General features: G+C 39.1%; 2 protein-coding genes across 2 annotated transcripts in view; one reads left to right on the forward strand and one right to left on the reverse strand.

The window, feature by feature from the left end:
* The window catches only part of LOC145988719 (metabotropic glutamate receptor 5-like), a 229,603-nt gene that overhangs the window by 140,275 nt on the left and 68,199 nt on the right, over positions 1-21,129 (forward strand). Inside the window, exon 3 of the mRNA XM_083123827.1 lies at positions 14,187-14,433. Within this exon, the coding sequence (XP_082979953.1) occupies positions 14,187-14,433 (247 nt within the window). The remainder of the gene's footprint in view (positions 1-14,186; positions 14,434-21,129) is intronic.
* Positions 1-21,129, reverse strand: part of LOC145988718 (uncharacterized) — a 363,608-nt gene that overhangs the window by 56,819 nt on the left and 285,660 nt on the right. The window lies entirely within an intron of this gene.

Here is a 21,129-nt window from a genome sequence, read left to right on the forward strand (position 1 = left end):
TTTTATTGCGCTTGTGACTAACAAGCGTTATACAAATGTTCCATGTATTGTAACAGTCACCCAGGAGCTCTAAAACAGTAAAACTGAACGTTCGCCATAGTGTTATTGTTACGTTTGTCAACTTTATGTCCACATTTTGCAAATATTATATCACCCCCTTGATTCATTTGCTGAGCGATTTTATGTTGTTTTTGTTTTAAGTCCATTTTATGTACAAATGTTTAAAGTAAGATCCCAACCATTGTGCCTCCACTGGGTATCGAACCTGAAGCCCTTGTTTACAATGCGCCGACAATACCACTACGCCATCGGGAAACAATATTTGGAAGTAACTAATTGATTGTAATGCAGTTACAAGTAATACAAGTAATGTTATCAATAGGTACTTTTACAGTTAGTTTAGGGCACTAAAATTGATAACTTGAAAATTTGTAAGGTGGGGGAATGTGTCTTCTCTGGATGCTAAGGTGAAATGATTTTCCTGGAATCTTCTAATGCAAGGAAGCTATACACCGTTACATGATCAATTTATTGCAATTCGTCATTTCTAATTGCATGCGAAGAACTTCAGTGCTTTGGGTGGATTACTGCATTAATTTTTCACGTGGTAGTCATAGAAAGAAGTCCTTCTATAATAAGAGAAAGTGAAAAACTCAATATGCTGACCAAGGCAGTAATTTATTTTAGTAAAAACATAAACTAAACGTGACGTTTCAACCTTCTAGCAAGGTCTTCTTCAGACTCTGTATCAAGTACAAAAGTAACAAGATACAAAAACAGGGCATTATATATACACAAACATTACTCTCTCCAGACTATTAGAAAGTTGTTCTGGAACTTTCTAGCAGGTGGCTTTCCCTTGTCAACTGTACTTTCACCTAAAAAGCTAAACATATTTACTTCCATATAGAATGTAGTTGGGCTTTATATCTCACGCTCTTTTTCCTTCATTTTTCTTCCTTGTTCTCTCCTCTTTCTCTCTTGTCCTTTCTAATCTTTCTAACACCTTCTTCCATTCTTTGTTTAACTTAAGTCCCCCATTCCAGTTCATTGTGTCTTCTTCGCCTTTCTTCTCTATTTCCTTGGCCTCCTTCCATTTTCTCACTAGTATTCTCTTCTCCCTTCCTATCTGCTTAGCCTCATCCCACTCTATGTCATGTCCCGTTTCTCTCGTGTGTTTAAATATCGCATTTCTCTCTCTCTTAAGTCGTACATGACCCCTATGTTGTTTCAACCTGTCTTTCAGCCTCTTTTCCGTTTCTCCTATGTACACACTCTGACATTCTTTACATTTTACTTCGTAGATAATCACTTCTGAAGTTAAACAAAGAATGGAAGAAGGTGTTAGAAACAGTGGAAAGGACAAGAGAGAAAGAGGAGAGAAGAAGGAAGAAAAATGCAGGAAAAAGAGCGTGAGATATAAAGCCCAACTACATTCTATATGGAAGTAAATATGTTTAGCTTTTTAGGTGAAAGTACAGTTGACAAGGGAAAGCCACCTGCTAGAAAGTTCCAGAGCAACTTTCTAATAGTCTGGAGAGAGTAATGTTTGTTTATATATAATGCCCTGTTTTTGTATCTTGTTACTTTTGTATTTGATACAGAGTCTGAAGAAGACCTTGCTAGAAGGTTGAAACGTCATGTTTAGTTTATGTTTTTAATAAAATAAATTACTACCTTGGTCAGCATATTTAGTTTTTCATAATCATGGAAACAAGGCTTAATGGTGTTATAATAAGATAAAGTGTTAAGGTATATACTCCTACAGAGAAATATAATGAATGAACATTCAAGCAAAGCTGAAATAATAATATAAATATGTGAAGACTTTAAATTATGTACAAGAAACATAAATAAAGCAACTGCAAGTCTTCGTGTATGTTTTATTACAATTAATAATCACTGATTTTTGTAACTTGTTTGCAAGAAAATTTTCATCATAAAGTAACTTTAAAGCAACAACTGAGTTACTTTTTAAAATGAGTAACTCTAACTGTAACTCAGTAACTTTTTGATCCAAGTAACTGTAACTCGGTTACTTTAAAAAAGTTACTTTCACAACACAGGCTTATCCACTTGCTGAGAAATGTAACATTGTGAAGCGATTTTTTACTAGCTCGGAGGATATTTTCCTGTTACAATGAAGGAAATTAGCCTTCCGTGATGTAATGGTTAGCATAATCACAATGCGAATGAAGGAGTCTTTGAGACATGAACATCTTCCTGTGATTTCTCTCTCGTCTATTTCATCATTCATCAGCATCTTGTCTATTAGCATGGAGAAGCGAAATATGTAACTAATTAAAATAAAATACAAATAGGCCTACAACAAATGAGCAATCAATTGTTCCGGACAAACGTAAAGAGACTCGGACCTTATCTGAATAACAATCTTGACGAGACATGTTGTCCGTTCTTCTACATGTGGTGCCGATACGCCTCCTCAACATTGTGAGGTCTCTTCAGAGTCCAAGTTTATTTAAATTTGTACACTCCTCTACTAGTTCATTGTCTGCATAGCACGTAATTGAAAGTAATTGAGGACTAAAAGTGGTAAACGTTGTAAGTGCCAAAAGCAAAAGTGTTGGGAAATCGCATCGTTCAGCACATCAGCCCGTAAGAACGTTCACACTAGTGACCTCTTTACATGCCCTTTGAACTACTTAGAGAGCTACCAGACACATTTCTCGTTTACCACATTATAAAGCATGGCACATTTCACAGTTTAACGTGAAAAACGGTGTTTGAATTATTGTGGCACTTACAGCGTTTACCAATGTTAGTCTTCAATTTGCAAAAAGTCGATTTTTTATAATTGTTTTGTGTTATTAATGAAAAACTTAGCTCTTTTCGAAAAGTTGTATGCAGTAGGAAAGTATTTTGCAAATATTTTGGCGCTTAATAAATAAAGCTGTTTAAAACATCATGTTTTAAATGCTTAAAACGGATGCCTATGTTTTTATAAGTGTTTAAAACACTTATATAGTTGAATAGTTTACGGAGGAAACAGTTTCGTTCAGTATTTAACGCACATTCTTCTTAATGTTAATGTATTTCGTTGATTCCCAATAAAAATGTGATATTTCGATAGTTGAGCCTTCACGTGAGAGATTTACAATTAACATAAATAGGTATTTTAAGAACTTTAAAACCACAAATTTCGCCAATCCTGTTGATAAAGGTTCTTAGGTTTTTAGAAACCGGTTGTGTGTGATTGTCGCATTAGAATGTGAGGCAAGAACCATAAAAGCTACTCTCAAGCTTACTCTCGTAAGCCGCAACTATCACTACTTTTACGGGAAAACTTGAAAACCTTCAAAGAATTACGAGTTGTGTCTTCAAATTATAGAGTATATCATTCTAACCATTCGTTGCGAGAAGTAGGGATGTCTGAACTAGCTGGAGTACAGAACTGGAAGCATCCCATTTCCTGGAAGAATCCGTTGGATTCACAATGACACATTTCTGTGGTCCTAGATCTCGCGTTATACCGAAGCATTGTTTTTCTTTCTTTATACACGCAGCAGTGTCTGACGAGGATTTCTTATGTTGGAGAATCACGCTGTACAAAAGACACGCACATAACGAGTCTTCTCACAAGGCTAGACTTTAGAAGAGAAGCTGATGGCATTTTACGACTTCAGATCTCTTCCCTATGCAGTTCAAGATGAAACAAGAGACGGTCAAAAGACCGCAAGTATGGCGGACTCGTAAAAAACAAGGACTTGCCAAGCTTTCTGTTTGCTGTTTCCTTCCGCGACGCGGTAATGCCCTACACAAATCTTCCTTGGCGAGAAGGTTACAAGGTTGGAAGGGGTCTTATTTACGAGGCGAGAAGCTTCTCAAGTCGGCAAGTAACTTTGTTACCTTTTCCCCCCGTCTGTTCTTCCAAGGTCTCTATTTCGATCTCAATCTCTCTCACAAGTCTATTTTCCCTCTTCTTTCTATTCTACTTCCTGTCCATTATTTCCGCTCCTTTCCCCTTTTCTCTTCTTCTTCATTTCTCTGTCGTCCTCTCCCTTTCTTGTTAATCTTCATCTTCTCTCCCTTTTCCCGTTCTCTTTCTCCTTAACCCCCCCTCTCTCTCTCTCTGACCTTATCCTTGCTTCTCTTTCCCTCTCCCGTGTTCTCTCTTTATCTCAGTCTTTCCTGTTTATCCTCTTCTCCATTATCATCAGCTTCTCCCTCTATCTCAGTCCTTCCTGTTCATCCTTCTATCCATTATCATCAGTGTCTCCCTTTATCTCAGTCTTTCCTATTTATCCTTTTGTTCATTATCATCAGTTCCTCCCTCTATCTTAGTCTATTCTGTTTATCCTCTTGTCCGTTGTCATCCGATTCTCTCTTCTTCTTCTGTTCATCTTTATGTCCATTATTATCAACAGTTTTTCTTTCTCTTTCCTGTTTATCCTTTAGTCCATTATCATCAGCTTCTCTATCTGAAACGTCCCTGGAATTAAGAATGGCGATATGCAAGTGAAACACGAATAGACGAAAGAAAAAACACAATGTACATAAAACACAAAACTAGGGTTAATAATCCTTCAACATTCAAGCAAAGTTGCCCCCAAGGAAACTAATTCAACTCTGTCGTAATAAATAACAGACTAATGAACATGTTTGCTTTTCTTCCTCACAGCTGATTATATCACCTGTTCATCCATTTTTCCATTATCATCAGTTCCCGCTCTCCCTCCTCTGTTCATCTTTTGTCTATTATCATAAGTTTCCCTCTGTTTCTTTTCTATTCATCCTTTTGCCCACAATAATCAGTTTATCTTCTTTCTTCTGTTCATCTTTTGTCTATTATATTCAACTTCCCCTTTCTCTCTCTCCTCTATTCATAATTTTATCCATTATCATCAGCTTCTCTCTCTTTCTTTTCTCTTCATCATTTTGTCCATTATTTCCAGTTATTATGTCTTTCTGTCTCTTTCCTGTTCGTTCTTTTGCCAATTACCATCAATTTCTCTCTTTTCTGTTCATCCTTTTCGTACATTATCATTAATTTCTCTGTTTTCTGTTCTTCCTTTTGTCCATTAGCATCAGTTCCTCTCTTTTCTCTCCGTCTCTGTCACTGTCTCTGCCTCTCGAGATGAACACACGGAACATGATCCATCACCATGTTTATTTGCTTCGTCCTGTGAAAGCCGAGATTCCAGAATTGAAACGCGGTACAACCTCTGCACCACCAACAGTACAAAGCAAAAAGGACATGAAAGAAAATTGAATCAGAATGACGATGGACAATTTCTATCTTTGCACCCGGTCGTACAAATTGCCCACTTACATCTGCACAGTCGAGACCCAATCTCTGAAAACGATTGCCACGGACTAATTTACAACGACAACCCAACCTCCACGAAGTCAGCAGCAAAAACCAGCATAATCTATGGACACGACCAAATGTTTCGACATTCCTGTGGGGCCTACAAGTCCTGAGGCAGCGCTTCGAACCATCAAACCCCCTGGCGGAAATGCCACAAACCAATTTTTTGCTCTTGGCGATCGATTTCCGTTTTACCCGAGCCTCGATAATGCCAATTACTCTTACCTTTGAACCGGCGTAACTTGATTCTCGTGCTTTGACAAGGGACCGCAAAACGCCGCTTCGGATGCCTCTGGATCGCAATGCCGGGTGGGTAATTCCAAACAATTGCCTTCCGACGTTCCTTCTTGATCATTGAGTAAACAAAAATAACATTCTTTTGAAGAACGGAATGGATTTTTTCGCTTGTTTCTGTCGTTTGTTCTTCTGTCCACGCTTGACAAAGTCTCCCTCTCTCTCTATTTTATGGTAGTTTTAACTTCGTTCTCACTTGTCATTCGCGGATGGAAAGTAACTCAAGTTTCTATTTCGTGTATTGTTTGTTATTTTGCGTTCCTTCTCTATCATTTACGTTAATTGGGATAATAAAAGTGGAAAATTAATACTCCTTCTCTCTTTTCCTCAATTTCTCTCTTTTTCTCATTTAACTATATTCTCTCTTTCTCATTCTCTTTCTAATTTTTTGTCCTCTCTCTTCTCTGTCTTTCCTGTTTCTCGTTTTCTATCTCTCTCTTTCTCATTTTCTCACTTTCCTCTTTCTCTGTCTCTCCCATCTACCCCTGCATTTTCCTCTCTCATTCTTAGTTTCTCACTTTCCTCTTTCTCTGTCTCTCCCATCTGCCCCAGCATCTTCCTCTCTATCTCTCACCCTCTACAGTAGAGTCTCCATAATCCGATCTTTCATATAATCCGGGGCACGAGTATTCTTCTGGTAAGTGCTCAGATAAGTAAGCCGAGGCAGAATAACTTGACCATTTCTTTAAAGTGTAAGTTCAATATTGTTTAATTTTTCCTAACATCATTGCTACTACTGTACCGAGCAATGAAATTACATTTAAAATACTGTAGTTTTCTTTAGATCTCTTTCATTTCTTCCGATCTTTCTAAGATTACTCCGTATAGTAAGTTTTTTTGTTTGTAATTCCAGGTAGTCTTGATTTTGTACACCTCGAATTATTATCGGCACTATACTATATACCCTACAAATCTTTCAAATAATTTTGAGAGTATTTGTGACACAAATTTCCACATAACATATCATTTACGATTTTAACTTTCTATTTACAAACCTATCTATAGATTAATATTCATAATAGCAATAAATGTGAGACTCATATTTAGAAACTTCCCAACCCTTTTCATGGTTCCTCTTACAAGTTGCATCAGAATATTCAGGAATGGATCTGTCCCTAATGATGTTTCTTCAGCCAAAATTAATCTTGCTCCTGACTTAAAATAAAACTGCAATAATAGTTCGCTTCTTTGAAATTTCGACGCACGCAAAGCATTCGTGACTTGTTGGTGGTGGAATTCAGAATTCGAAATACACTGTGGTCCGAAGAACATAACTGAAAGTAGTAAGTAATCAGCATTTCGGCTACATTTTTTTGACACACCCTGCATTTCGTTTATGGTAAATGTTATTTTTTTGGTGTTTTATAAAGTACAGTTTTGCCTTAATTCAAGAGGGAGTTTAAGAGAACACACTGAAATTCCTCCAGCGATATTTTCCGTTGATAAAAGTTGAGTTTCGAAAGTAACAATATAAAAACTTGCCTAAGCGTGAAATTCAATCCTTCAGTCCTTTTGTTGGAGAAAGTTATCTTGTAACAAAATCGATGTTTGTTACATAGCGCCATCTTACGTATTCCAACTAAGTTTTGTTAAAAACAGATTAAAAACTTGGCAAAACAAGGGGAGATAAACTGTTTTTTTTCCTTTCTCTTTTGTTCCTATTAAACTTCATCGTGAGTATATTTTGTTTAGGCGTTCCTTATTTTCTCATCTTTACACGATGCTCTTTGCGAACTTCAATTAACTGTTATCTTCCTTAACCCTTTTATATAATTTTCGCTCTCATTTTAAATTCTCCATGTTTCTTCCTCGTAAGAGAAGGGAATTCTTTGTGTGTGTATTTATGTGAACTCTATATTGTACAGCCAACGGCAAGGATAACAAAACATAAATTATCCATCGCTATTTTCATTCTTTCTTTTACATCCTGTGTTGCTTTAAAGAATGGAATTCTGAATTCTGATGCCAAACAAATGTTTTCTTTCTCTTGACGGTTTTTCTTTCAATTCAAGATTATAATATTGTGGGGAAATATATTAAATGTTAGGCCTAAATCAATCAATTTGCCTCCTATGGCCAACCTCCGTGGCGGAGTGGTTAGCACAACGACCTATGACGCCAGAGATCCCGGGTTCGAAACCTGGCCTGGGATTGGGTGTTCTTTGTGGGTACCCCTTCATCAATTTCATCATATCGCTATTCATCCTCATCGTCGCGATTAGCCAAAAGTGTAAGAAAAGCGACGCTAAATAACAAAAGTCAGTCAATTTGCCTTGTATTACTTTTGCAATTGGGAGTACGTACAGTGAAAGCGTAAAATTAATGTTACGTAAAATTTCAAATTTATTTGGAACTTTCTGGATAAGGAGATCGTCATTTTCCGTGGAATATGGGGCCAACAGGTTCTAGAAAATTGTCCCATCTTTCAAAATATAACGTGATTTTCACTTCTATGGATTTTATTTTGTGTACGTAAAATTTCAACTACCACTGCACCTTACAGCTCACCGTAAATGCATACATGGAGCATATGATGTGATCAGCACCACGCTCCGGTCATCTTTACCAACCCAGGGTTACCCCCCAGGTACCCAATTTATTAGAAACTGGGAGAACCTCGGAATTGCTTGTATGCAGGGACATTACCGAACAAATTCCCACCAGAGATCAACACCGACAATCGAACTCGGGTCTCCTACGTGGCAGTCAGACTCCCTACCGACTGGATCGTCCAGAAACTCTCTCTACACATACGTAATGGCGGTATTGTTTTCTGATTACGAGTGAGCTATATCATTGACGCTGGTTTTGGAGAATGTGCCATGTTAAATGGGTACCACAACCACCTGATCTCAACCCCATGTACTTCGCCTTATAGGGAATTTTAAAATGGGAGCTGTGAAAATACGGGATCGGTTCATCTCCACGGATAATAACCACCATAACAGAAGCTCTGGATTCTCGTACTTTGAAGAGAGTTCAAGGAAACATGTTTAAACTTTGAGGAAGCGTGTTGAGACTTGTGGCGAACATGTGTAGTACGTTTCGCATTAAGGAAATGTGCTTTTTATCACTTATACCCTGTATAAGTACTAACTAATGATATAAAATTCAACTAAAACATTGAAAGGTATACATTTGTTGAGGTCCGACCAGTTTTGGCGTTGAGTGAACATACTTCCACACGTGAATCACTAATGAGTAAATTGCATAATCCACTTTGCTCTCTCTGGTACCAGTAATTGAATATTTTCCAGATCGCTCTCACATCTATGACGTCATCAAGTGTTGACCACCATCCACTCACGGAAACCTCAAAAATGAAGCGGGGTGCGACTGGAATGAAGAGCATCCGCAGTAAATAAACCTCTCCTTATTAGGGTACATGGGTCGACAGATAATCTCGTTATACCACGTGTTATGTTCTCAAACACTCATTACTACAGCAATTATACGCTACTATCACAACCAAGGACTATTCTCTTAACATTCGTGAGAGCTACGCAATCAATTGGTTTCAATTTAATAAAACTCCTCGTTCAACTCTGCAAATGATTACCTTACAATTTGGCTAACGCAGGAGATGTACTACAAAAACAAATTAAGCAAAATTGGAAATGCAGAAATCAGGTTGTCAGAGCTGGCTCACAAGCTCATTAGGTAAAGTGGTTCATCGGACATTATACAGGGTGACACAGAAAAACGGGAACGTTTGAAAAACCCACCAGACACCACAGAAATCAGATAAAAAAACATATATTGACAGAAATTGAACTGTTACAACTTGCCATTTAAGATACAGTAATCCACAGTATCACTTTTTGAAAATTACGTCCTTAAAGATGGAGTCCTTTGCTAGCTCTGCATTCTTACAATCTGCCATTGAGGTCCCTCGTTGATCGCTGCAACACGTCAGGTGGGATGGCACGAATTTCGTCTTTAATTTGTTGCTTCAATTCATCCCCTGGTGGCCCCACAAGAAGAAATCACATATGGACAAATCTTGGGATCTTGGTGGCCAGGGAATGTCACCAAATCCAGAGATAACACGATTACCAAACAATTCTCGCACAGTTGTCATGGACTGCCTTGCAGTGTGCGCTGTCGCACAACCCTGTTGAAACCTGGCTTCGTGAAGTTGCGGGAACCTGTTAAATGCAGGTACAGCAATAGTTTTCAGCATCTCAACATACCGCTCCGAATTGACAATCACTGTGCTCTGTTCTTCTTTTTCGGAATAGTAAGGTCCGATGACCCCGTGTGACGAAACTGCACACCATACCGTCGACTTGCTGCTGTGTAAATGGCGTTCATGAAGTTCCTCAGGGTTGCTGGGTGCCCAATAACGATAATTTTGGTTGTTCACATAGCCTCTCAGATGAAAGTGGGCCTCATCTAACATCCACAGATTTTCCAGAAAGTCACTGTCCTCGTTTATCTTAGTCAACATTTGTTCACAGAATTTCAAACGCAACTGGTGATCGTTTTTCGTTAGTTGTTGCACGATCTGCAGCTTGTATGAATGGAATTTCAAATCTTGGCGGAGAATTCGGCGAACACTCTCTCTAGACAACCCGACCGCACCTGCTTGCTTCCGAACCGAACGCCGTGGACTGTGTGAGACTGCATCACGCACGACCTCGATATTCTGTGGAGTACGAGTATTTCGCTGTCGTCCTGTTGGTTTCTTTTTCATAGCCGATCCAGTCTCTTCACAGTTTTTTATCCACGTTTTTATCGCGTGTTTTGAGGGAATACCACCATGACGATCTACACTGAAAAAACGTCTGAACTTCCTCTGCGCAACTTGCAAACTGTCATTGTTTTTGTAAAACATTTTTATGGGTAAAGCACGATGTTGGCCGTTTCACTGATTCATGATTACTAAATGGCAAGGTTGCCTGTTGCTCAAGATACCGTTATGCAGTGCTGCCAACTACGCTTTTCAAAAGTTCCCGTTTTTCCGTGTCACCCTGTATTACGGGCCTCCCTGATGGGGCAGTAGTAGCGCCATCGCCTTGTAATCAAGGAGTCCCGGGTTCGATACCAGGTGGAGGCACATAGATGTCTGACTTTTCACCCACTGGGTAACTGGAAACAAGTATGCAAACTTTTTAAATATATTACTGTATGGTAATTCAATTAATCGAAGTGTTGAAAGTAAATGTGATGTTGGTGTACAAGTTTGATAATGCATACAAATACAATGAAAGAAAAGGTTTGTAGAGAAAACGCACGGTATGCCTGAGACCCAGGTTGAAGTACCGGTCGAGCCTCCATTTTAAACTTAAATTTCTTTCAGTGACATTTCAAGCAGCCCGGATAATATGTGGATTTCCGTTTTTTGAAGAGAAAAGTTGGTTTTATTTAATAATAATCGAGACGCCATTTTCCCACAGAAATCTCTGATCACAGAACATAGCCTTTTTGTCAACAAACCTTCCTGCGTATCAGTGTGAATTGGTTTCTTCCCCTAGATTCCTATAATGGAACCCAAAGAATTCGATAAAACACTACTTCTAAGAACACGTGGTAGCAGAAGACCACGTGAGTTTCTGGTACAGTGGGATCCACTAGTATTGCTCGGCGAATTGCCCATGACTATTTTCATTATTTTTCGCTTACATCCTATGCGTTTTTAAACGATGGATTTTTATGCATGCTGGTGCAGAAGTTGTCAACAGCTTGTTTTGAGTTTTTATTTCAATTCTTGAAGCTCTTAGTGGGTCAAATAAAGTGCACGAACATGGTGATGGAGAATTTGCACGGTAATGATCATGGATCCAACTGTACCTCTGCAATCCGCAAATACCCCTGGACTCTTCCTCCATATATTTGGGAATCATCTTGTCAGCGAACAACTTTACGTAGACAATAATTACAAGGGTGTTTACGCTTTGAAAATGTTCAGCGTTCCTAATTCTTATGCAACCCAACCATCGGCGGAAAATTGTGGGTTGCCTGACGCTTTGGGAAAACGTGCATCGCATCCTCTTTTGAGGAATTCCAAACTCGCGCCACGCTGGTCACGTTGTTGCCCTCACTAACGCTTCTTGTAGCCCATACGTGCAACGAGAAGTTTAAATTTAAAACATACAATTTTTTTAAAATTTGAAGCACAACAAGGCTCGTTAATAATTCCCAAGCTGTACATATTCGTTCATAATCATATACAATCACAGCATTTGAATATTAGCCTTGTTTTGAATTAGAGTACTGCATGCCATTTCGCTCGCCCGTACTCGTTCGAGGCTCCCTCCCTCCGGAGTTTACATTGGAATATCATTTTAATGTGATAATCGTAGACACATGTATGTAAAATATCCGTCCTGGCAGTTTCAGCCCACGATCATCTGTTTCCTGTTCATATAATATCTATCTGTATTAGTAAGATAAACTACATTTTAACATGGAGATTATGACTAAGTCACTGCGTCTGTCACCTCACGACACATCATTGAGGGCCAACTACTACAGACAAATTACGGTTATACGTGTACTACTGGGCTCCGAGTGTATACCGCTCGTTTTGCCTGTTCGAGCGTTATTCGCTCGAGCGAAGAAACTCTTGATTCCGTACGCTATCTAGTGTCGACCATGCAAACTATTTGGCGCTCGAAACAAAATGTTCTTCCTGCAGCATTCTAGTAGCCCTGTCTAGTTCGCTGCACTTTCTGACACTCGGTGAAGTGCAGGTGTATCCAGTGTCAGGGTGGTACAAGGAAATGACGTTCAGCCAACTAGACGGAAAGCGGTGTTCAAGTTCAAATGATTCAACAATGCGTGTCTACTGCCATAAACGGTCATTTGATTAGTTAGTACGCACCACGTGATCATACACCACGCACTATACCACTCCAGAACGTAGTGCAAACGGTGCAGACACCAAATACACTACTTTACTCCAAATCAATTGCTTCGGTGCAAAGAGAGTCAAAAAGTGCAGTGAACTAGACGAGGTAATTTTGAATGTCTTGGAGTCTTCATTCAGAATATAGGTTGGTTTCAATTTTTCGCTTTAAAAAGCCTCCCCCCACCCCGCCTTTATGGATAGATAGGCTAATCGGGACTGGACCTAGTGCTTAACGTGGAATTGAAACCACTTTCTATCGAACCCGGGATCCCTTGCATAATTGTAGAACAATATTTGCGCACACGTTGAAGGTAACAGAAGTGATACACTACCCCAAAGCTTCGATCACCTACTGACAAGGCTCACTGCAAGGGAGAATACGTAATCATGCTTGAAAATCCTGGCAGCAATACTAACATGACAGCAAAAATGAAAATGTTCTGGGATGGTACACCACCACTGTTACCATCGAAGCCCAAAAAAAATATTTCATTATCTACATTAATTTTGATTCGATTTTTCTCATTTAGCGTCACTTTTCTGCCACTTTTGCCTAATCGCGACGATTAGGATTAGTAATGGTATGATGAAATTCATGAAGGGGCCCCTCCAAGAACAACCATGCCCAAACCGGGATTCGAACACGTGACACCTGGCTTCGTAGCGCTCTGTTCTAACCACTCCGCCACGAAGGTCGGCATTATGTACATTAAGTCAATCAGGATTAATAACTTAATAGGTTTTAGAATTCTGGGTATTTTGTTTATTTACTCGTACAATCTCATGCCTTTTTTTAAATTAATTATCTGTATACGCGGAGGCAATTTTTCGTACTGTTGGGAATGTTCAAGATACTCAATGTATTATAGGAAGCTTAAATAATAAAATTCCTTTAACTTTTTATTTTTATGTGTTCGTCCGATCTGATACTCTGGCCAACAAGAGCCTATTTTTTCTAAACAGTTTCTGGAACCGCTACAGATAATTACACCCTATACACCTTAGTAGTACTATTTAGTTCCTTCACCGTCCGATCTTGTCCAAGGTTAATTGATACTAGGGCTTATTTTGATTAAGATTGAACTATATATTTATATCTTTTGGTGGATTTAGCTACTAATTTGTAAGTGTAGCAAATTACCTAATCATGCTACAAGGGTTTATATCCTAGTACTCTGATGATTAAGCGACGATGGATGCTCAAATACAACACCATACACCCCATCATGTACTTGAGCATCCATCGTCGCTTAATCATCAGAGTACTAGGATATAAACCCTTGTAGCATGATTAGGCAATTTGCTACACTTACAAATTAGTAGCTAAATCCACCAAAAGATATAAAAATATAGTTCAATTTTAATCAAAATAGGCCCTAGTATCAATTAACCTTGGACAAGATCGGACGGTCAAGGAACTAAATACTACTCACCCTGTTCGGGAATCTTCGGAGCAAGCAATCGAAAACAAGTTTCTGCACAAGTAGTGACTTGAGAGGGCTCGAGCACTGAATGAGTGAGGGGAAGTGAGTGCATGGAGGAGAAAACGCAACCGCGGATACCAGCCGCTTGCACAGCATCGCGCACTGCTTTTCCCCCCTTCTCTGCCGTTATGCGCGACCTTGCTCCACACATTCCCGAGACGGAGCGTGTGTTTTAATGTTCACCTTCTTAACAGTGAGAGTAAAGTGCATTTATTGTTCTTTGCAGAGAACTATGGACAGAGCGGAATCCAGGCGTTCCGGGAGCTTGCCGAACGCAACAACATCTGCATCGCGAAGGAGGATTCTGTGCTGAGCAACGCCGAGGAGGATAAGTTCGATAACGTCATGAAGAACCTCGGCCAGGACGAGAACGCCCGCGTGGTGGTGTGTTTCTGCGAGGGAATGACCGTGAGGGGTCTCCTGGCAGCCATCGGAAGGCTTAATATGACAGGTCGCTTCCTTTTGCTGGGCAGGTGAGGCATCAGCTGTAAAGTTCCTTGTACAACACCCTATTTTACAAGACTGCGGCTCACCGATTAGAAAGGTGCTGAAATAATTAGTATTAGGTTTTCTCCACAAATGATAAACTTTAATTGCGAGAGTGTTGCAACTTCGTGGGCCTCTTTTACAAGAAACCCTTGTCAAAAAGACATTTGAACCTTCCTTTGTAATAGGCCTTGTTATCAAGCAAGGGGTTCCTGGTTCGATAATTGGTGAAGGCACATAGTGGTTCGAATCCTAGTTTAAACTGTAGGCCCAGTCCTAATTAGCCTATCTGAGCGTAAAGTTGACAAATTCAAATACATATTGCAATTGGTACTTTACCGTACACTTCCTGAAAATCAGATTCAGTAGAAAGATACAGAAACAATAAAACATGAGTAAACAATGAATGTACCGTTGATACAGTTAAGTCTAAAATTACAATTAATGCACTATTAATAGAGAGTTATAACACAACCAATACTTCATTCCTGTTCATTACAGCAAAATCAAAGCTAGGCGCTATTGTTTGGACACTAATTGCTTCTATAGGTTTAATTTTTGTATTACAAGGTGGAGCAACCTGATGGGGGTAGCTTTATTCCATTCTTGTATCGCTGCGACTATGAAAGAATTTCAGTATTGTGTTGTTTTGTGTATGGGAATCGTGAATTTACAGGGTAAATTCCTTGAATTCCGGGAATTCTCCGGGAATTAAGCTTGAATTCTGCGTGAATTTTTCTCTGTAGACGTGAAAAAATGCTATTAATCCAAACCCTATTGAATTTATAAATGCCCTGAGGCAAGTTTATGATTGTTTAGGTTTTAATTTTATCGAGAAAGGACAAGAAAGCCCCATGGAAAATAAAACCAAATTATCTCAATCCGTTTACTTTATTAGTATCTTTTGCAGAACAATCTATCTGAAAGATTGAAGATAATTAGGTGAACTTGAGTTTGAAATTTTTATGCAATTAACAGTAGTGTAATCGGGTACGTTCAAATCCATACTTGGTTCGAGGCCTATTATTTTTATTAATTTAAGCACAATGGAAAACCTATTTTTACGATGTTTTTGTCGATTTTATACTATTGCAAATCTGTGATTTTTCATCTCGTACTTCGTACGAATGTCATAATTTCTTTCAAGTTAAAGTACGTAACGCCTACACCCACGCACACCTACACCCACCCACCCACACCCACCTACACTCACCCACACCCACGCACACCTACACAAATTTACTTCCGGTCCACTTCCGGTCTACTTCCGGTCCGCTTCCGGTTTACTTGACAGACTCCTGTGGGTTTTTCTAGTTTTTTTATAAGTACAAGTAGTGTATTTTTAGGGCTTCAAACTAATACTTGGTAGGAGGAATATTATTTTTATTAATTTAAGCATAATGGTAAACCTATTTTGACGATGTTTTTGTCGATTTTATACTATTGCAAATCTGTGTTTTTTCACCGTTTAATTTAATTCAATTAGAATTTTTGTATACATTGGAATCATACAAACCCTTTATATTGTTAATATATGTGTGTTTGTGTGGGTGGTGAGAGGCGGTAATTCGTAAGGTTGAAATAGATAAAGTATCTGCTTGTAGCCCTGAATTTTTGAAAAGTTCTCCTTGGAAACTGGAAATTATACTTGAATTTTATCATGGTTCTAGAGTAGCCACCCTGATTTAGTTTTCTGACGAAGGTTAATTTGTTTTCCGTTCTCCCTGTGCGGGAAAATTGGGTCATATAGGTTATTAGGATATTTAGGTTCCTTGCTCTAAAGAATCCTACACAGTAACGACTATGCCAAAAATATTTTGCTGTTCAACATTTTACCAATAAAGTTCATTTAAATAGGGAAATGTGTTCTCTTCAGACATTAAGTCTACATTAAGACACAACTATTGTGATCGCACTTAAAAATACAGACCCAGTCCCGATCAGCCTATCTGTGCATAAAGTAGACTGAAAACAAATTTTGTGAAGAACTCACATGTAGGGAATATCTGATTTCGCTATCGTTATGTGCAACAATGTTTCCAAAACTGTCCAGGACCTTACGAACACTATATTCGATTAAACAATGCAAGCAAAGAAGCTCTAACGACATTGTCAACACCAAAGTTCTCGCAAATTCCCAACAACAAAAGTTAAGGTTGTGATTATCATTCGAGCTGTTCTTTGGGGTCTAGTTATTGTCGGGTAACATTACATTTGTGTCCAGCGCTTGCCTATATTAATGAGACTTCGCGCTTCTGTTTGGATCCTACGAGTTACATAAATAAGAAGATGTTATGACGAGTCCTTTGCGCGTCCCGAAATCCCACGGAGATTCAATTACGCTTCTCTCTCGTGGCTCAAACATGATTTTCGTTGTTTTTGTTTGCCTTTCATTAAAGTCGCGAGAACTTCAGCGCTCTCTCGTTCTGGACCGACGCACGGCAACAAAGGAAGCTCCATTTTCATCTTCCCGTTTCTTTCTTTTCCCCTCTCGCATTCCTGTATATTTTTTTCTCTCGCTTTCATCTTGTTGGGAAGTTAGCTGTGTATCTGTGGCATCGCGATTCGCCAAATTGTATAATAGGGAGTGTTTTTCTTTTTCCTTTTTGATATGGTAAACAGAAGTCGAATTTGGTTCTACTACTGTGGGTGCATTCAAACGATGCTGTTACAGAGATTTAGATTTTGCCTACAAGCGTGGTTGGAGTTAACGCGGTCGGAAGCACGGAGTGTGTGGTTAGATTAGGAGGTGTGTTCAAAAAGTTTCAGGAATCGCGCCACTAACGTTGTGTTCTTTTGTAATAAATAAAAGAAGTTTACAGTAGTAGCGGCCTCACGAACAATGTTGTAGCCAAGAAATGTTGGTCGAAATGTAGTATACTGAAAATCTATACTTACTTTGATTAATTGATTTGATGATTTGACTCAGTTTTCCTGCCAATTTGACTAATCACGACGATTCATGACGATAAGATGAAATTGATTAAAGGGTAATCACAAACATCGGCAGGACACATGTCACGTCCCTCAGAGGATTTTACTGGCCATGGGACCAGACGCTAGAGCCTCGATACTCTACAACACTACAGTGTACTACGTGGATGTGAGGTTGTCACTTCAGTGTCTTATGAAAAGGCCACGCCTTACACCCCTATACTTACTTTGATACCTATAATACGAGAGTATCTGCCACATCCTAAAAGTGCACTATCTTTTCTGTAAGATTGGTTTACGACTTGAATCTTGCCACCACTCTTGAGTATATATGTATGTGTGTATTGCACTGCTATTGAGGACCTTAAATTTATCATCTCAATCTACCGCAACTTGAGTCTGCTTGCAATCTTAGCCCATATGGTTGAGTTGTGTCAAATACTGCCATGAACTGCTATTCCACATGTAGTGTTCAATTGATTTGGTTGATTTGTTGTTTTAAGTCCGCTTTATGCACAGAAAAGGCTAATCGGGACTGGACCTACATTTTAAAGTGGAATCCGAACCACTGTGCCACGTGCCTCCACCCGGGACCCCTTGATTACAAGGCAGGCAATGACGTTACCACTACGCCATCGGGGAGGCACAAGTAGTGTTCAAGATTGGAACGCTATGCAAATCACTCTAAAAATAAACGAGTTCCATGTTCTACATTATTGTGCTACTTTCATTCCTCGGTAACTTAAGTATAGTGGAACCACAAGCAAAAAAACCTGCGCAGAACCGCATTGCGCTGGCGGATGTGGGAAAGGGCATGGGGAAGGAGCCTTCAGCTCGGCCCACGTCAGTGTTGCCAGGCCTATTGATTTCTCGGGAGAATTCCTTTATAAACTATTGCTATGGAACCTCCAACGGTCTGCTGAAAAATACGTTTCCTGAGAATCTTACTGGAACATGGAGGGGAGAGGTAGAGTGGAACTCCACTCAGCCGTGAAAAGTGCTGTTTGAACTGTGAAATTATGCCAAACGTCTACTCAATTGTGCTAGGACATAATTATTATTGAAGTAAGACTTGAAGCTTTCCTGGCGACGAATGATGAATAGTTTCTCTAGGGTTATCGACCAGGTGAGTTGCGGAAAATAACCCGAGAGAATTTATTCATAATTATTATTATTTTATTACTATTACTACATTACTATATTTAGATGGTTGTGTTTTATCCCACCCCAAAATCTATTTCTATTTTAGTTATTTTACGTCGCTTTTGTGACTCTACGGGTAAGTACAACAATAAGGATGAATGAAAAACTTATGAAATGAATGAAGTGACACAAACACAGTGAAACGTCCTTGCCTTACTAGGTAGAACCTCTGACTTCGTAGCGTGGGCAAATTATTTTATACATGTACTTGTATATGTGTGTGTGTGTGTGTGTGTGTGTGTTTCTAGCAGATGGGGAGGATAGGTGGCACCATAGCATAAGCGTTGTTATCTTCAATTATTGAGGAAGACATGCTGAATAATTCACCAATACATTTCACATACGCAATGCATTTTCTCATTATGGTGCAGCGTAGGACGCGTGCCCACCACTAACGATACCTGTACACCAAACATCAGCAGAAGGCAAATTGATTTGTTTGTTAGCATTCGACTTGAAAGATTGTGGAAAATCGAAGACAACGGAACATTTGTGAACACAACTTTCTATGATTTCCTGTCATAAATATTCTTCGCGAAAATAGAGGCATCGCAAACCCTTTTGTCGGTGCTGAGAAAGGGCAAACTTGAGGGTGTGTTCCACGCACCCTCTTAGATTTTACCACTGGAAGATGCGGAAGTGATGAAAGACGTTGGTCCGGTCCCTCGGACGGTTTACTTTCTTTTGTTTGAAACATGTCCACTCCTGAAATGGAGATGTTCGGTTTCTTTTCGCCAAACACAGGGTGCTGGGTTTAGCACCATTGTTGTAAAAGTATCTGTGACGTTTACACCGTAAATAACGCGCGCCACTCCAGCAGGGAGCTCTTATTGTGACCCTTTGCTTGGCGACTCTGTTATTCACAACCTATGTCGTCCCTCCCCTTCTGGAAAATGAATGTTGACATAAAAGTACCTATTATTTCAGACATATTAGTTGACTTCAGTCACAGTAAATTAAATCCACTATTATAATAGGGATGTAGGAACGTGATAATTTGAAACTCAAGTGATGTTTTCTGAGAGGGCAACGCTATTACGGGTTAATATGACTCGTTTACCCGCCTGATAAAAGTACATTGTTTCCCTCTCAATGGAAAAAATCTGCGGACATCCCCTTGCCCCCCCCCCCAGTGCGCACATCAATGCCCCCCCGCCCCCCTCTTCGAGAACGTCGTTCATCCGCTACTATTAGATCATCGGATTTTGTAGCAGATCTTCTGGTTTCCGAAGGAACAATCTCCCGATTTTTTCAAGTCTGACCTGGCAACACTGCCTCGAGCACCGATAACGGCAGGGAAGATGCGCGAACGCTTTTCACCGAAGTTTTTTTTTTCCCCTTGTGGTCGAACTATAGTAATATATAGTAATTTTGAGAACCTGCACACAAGAAACCTGAACGCAGATTGTCACTATTCTCTTTGAAAACTGATTTCAAACACTTGTACCCAGGAAAGTGAATGAAAGTTGAAATTACAGTCTACTTCAATTAATAGTACAAAGAAGCATGTTATACATTTTGCAGAAACTTTCATTTAAAAATTAATTCTCTATATGTTCATTCAGAAGTTCTACTCTTACACTAGGATGCAAATTGTCCAATACAAAAAATATAGTGACATCTTGTAGAAAGATAGCCAATTTTATATGTGCATAAAATGGTTTTACCATCTTGTGGGTGTTTGTTTCATTCAATTTATAATATGCAAATATGCAATTCTTGTACTAATAACTACAACTAGTGGAAAACTACAAGTAAAAAAAAACTACGTTTTACACCAAATCACATTGGTGTATAACATTTATTCTTGTGAATTAATATCCTCGTTTTGATAAAAAAATTCTAGGAGTCATATCTTACGATGCAATCTCATGTTATAGTTTCTTATTCTGTATCTAATAGCAAAATGGATTGTTCCTATCACGAATCCCTAATTTACAACTACGTTATTCATATTTTTCTGCATGTAAGTGACCATGGTTCTTTATTACTAGCAAGTAGTATTAATTGGTCATTATTGATTACCTATCTTTTACGCAGTGGTGTAGTTGGTTAATGTAACGGATTTGTAGTAAATTCGCATCTCTCTCGAAGGTTCGATCCTCAGCACCGACAGAAAAAATTGTTCACCTGCTGTCTTGAAACGTAAAGTGTTGTTAATGCTATGGTATTCAAAGGTTTGAAATTCCATTCACCCAGTCAAACAACTAAATCTTAATTGAACGCGGTAATTAAATATTTTTCCGTTGTCAATCAACGAGTACTATATCATTCATGGATTAATGGAGCTCCCCCTCCCTGTAACGCTGTGAATGAAGCATCTGTTGTGAGCTAATGCGCCACAAATGTGACATCTCGATTTTCCTTAATTGAGACCATTAACAGGAGCGCCATCTGTGTTTCTCAGTGTTGCCTCAGACTATGCTTGTTTCCACTAACACCTTCACCGAATGAAAGATTCATTCGACACGTTGCCAAACAGGAAAACTGATATAGTGGTTCTTTGTTCGATGGAATTCTCTAATTTCCGGCCTAGTACGTCTCCC

Source organism: Lepisma saccharinum, chromosome 6 (assembly GCF_977018435.1).
Source record: "Lepisma saccharinum chromosome 6, izLepSacc3.1, whole genome shotgun sequence".
Lineage (NCBI taxonomy): Eukaryota > Metazoa > Arthropoda > Insecta > Zygentoma > Lepismatidae > Lepisma > Lepisma saccharinum.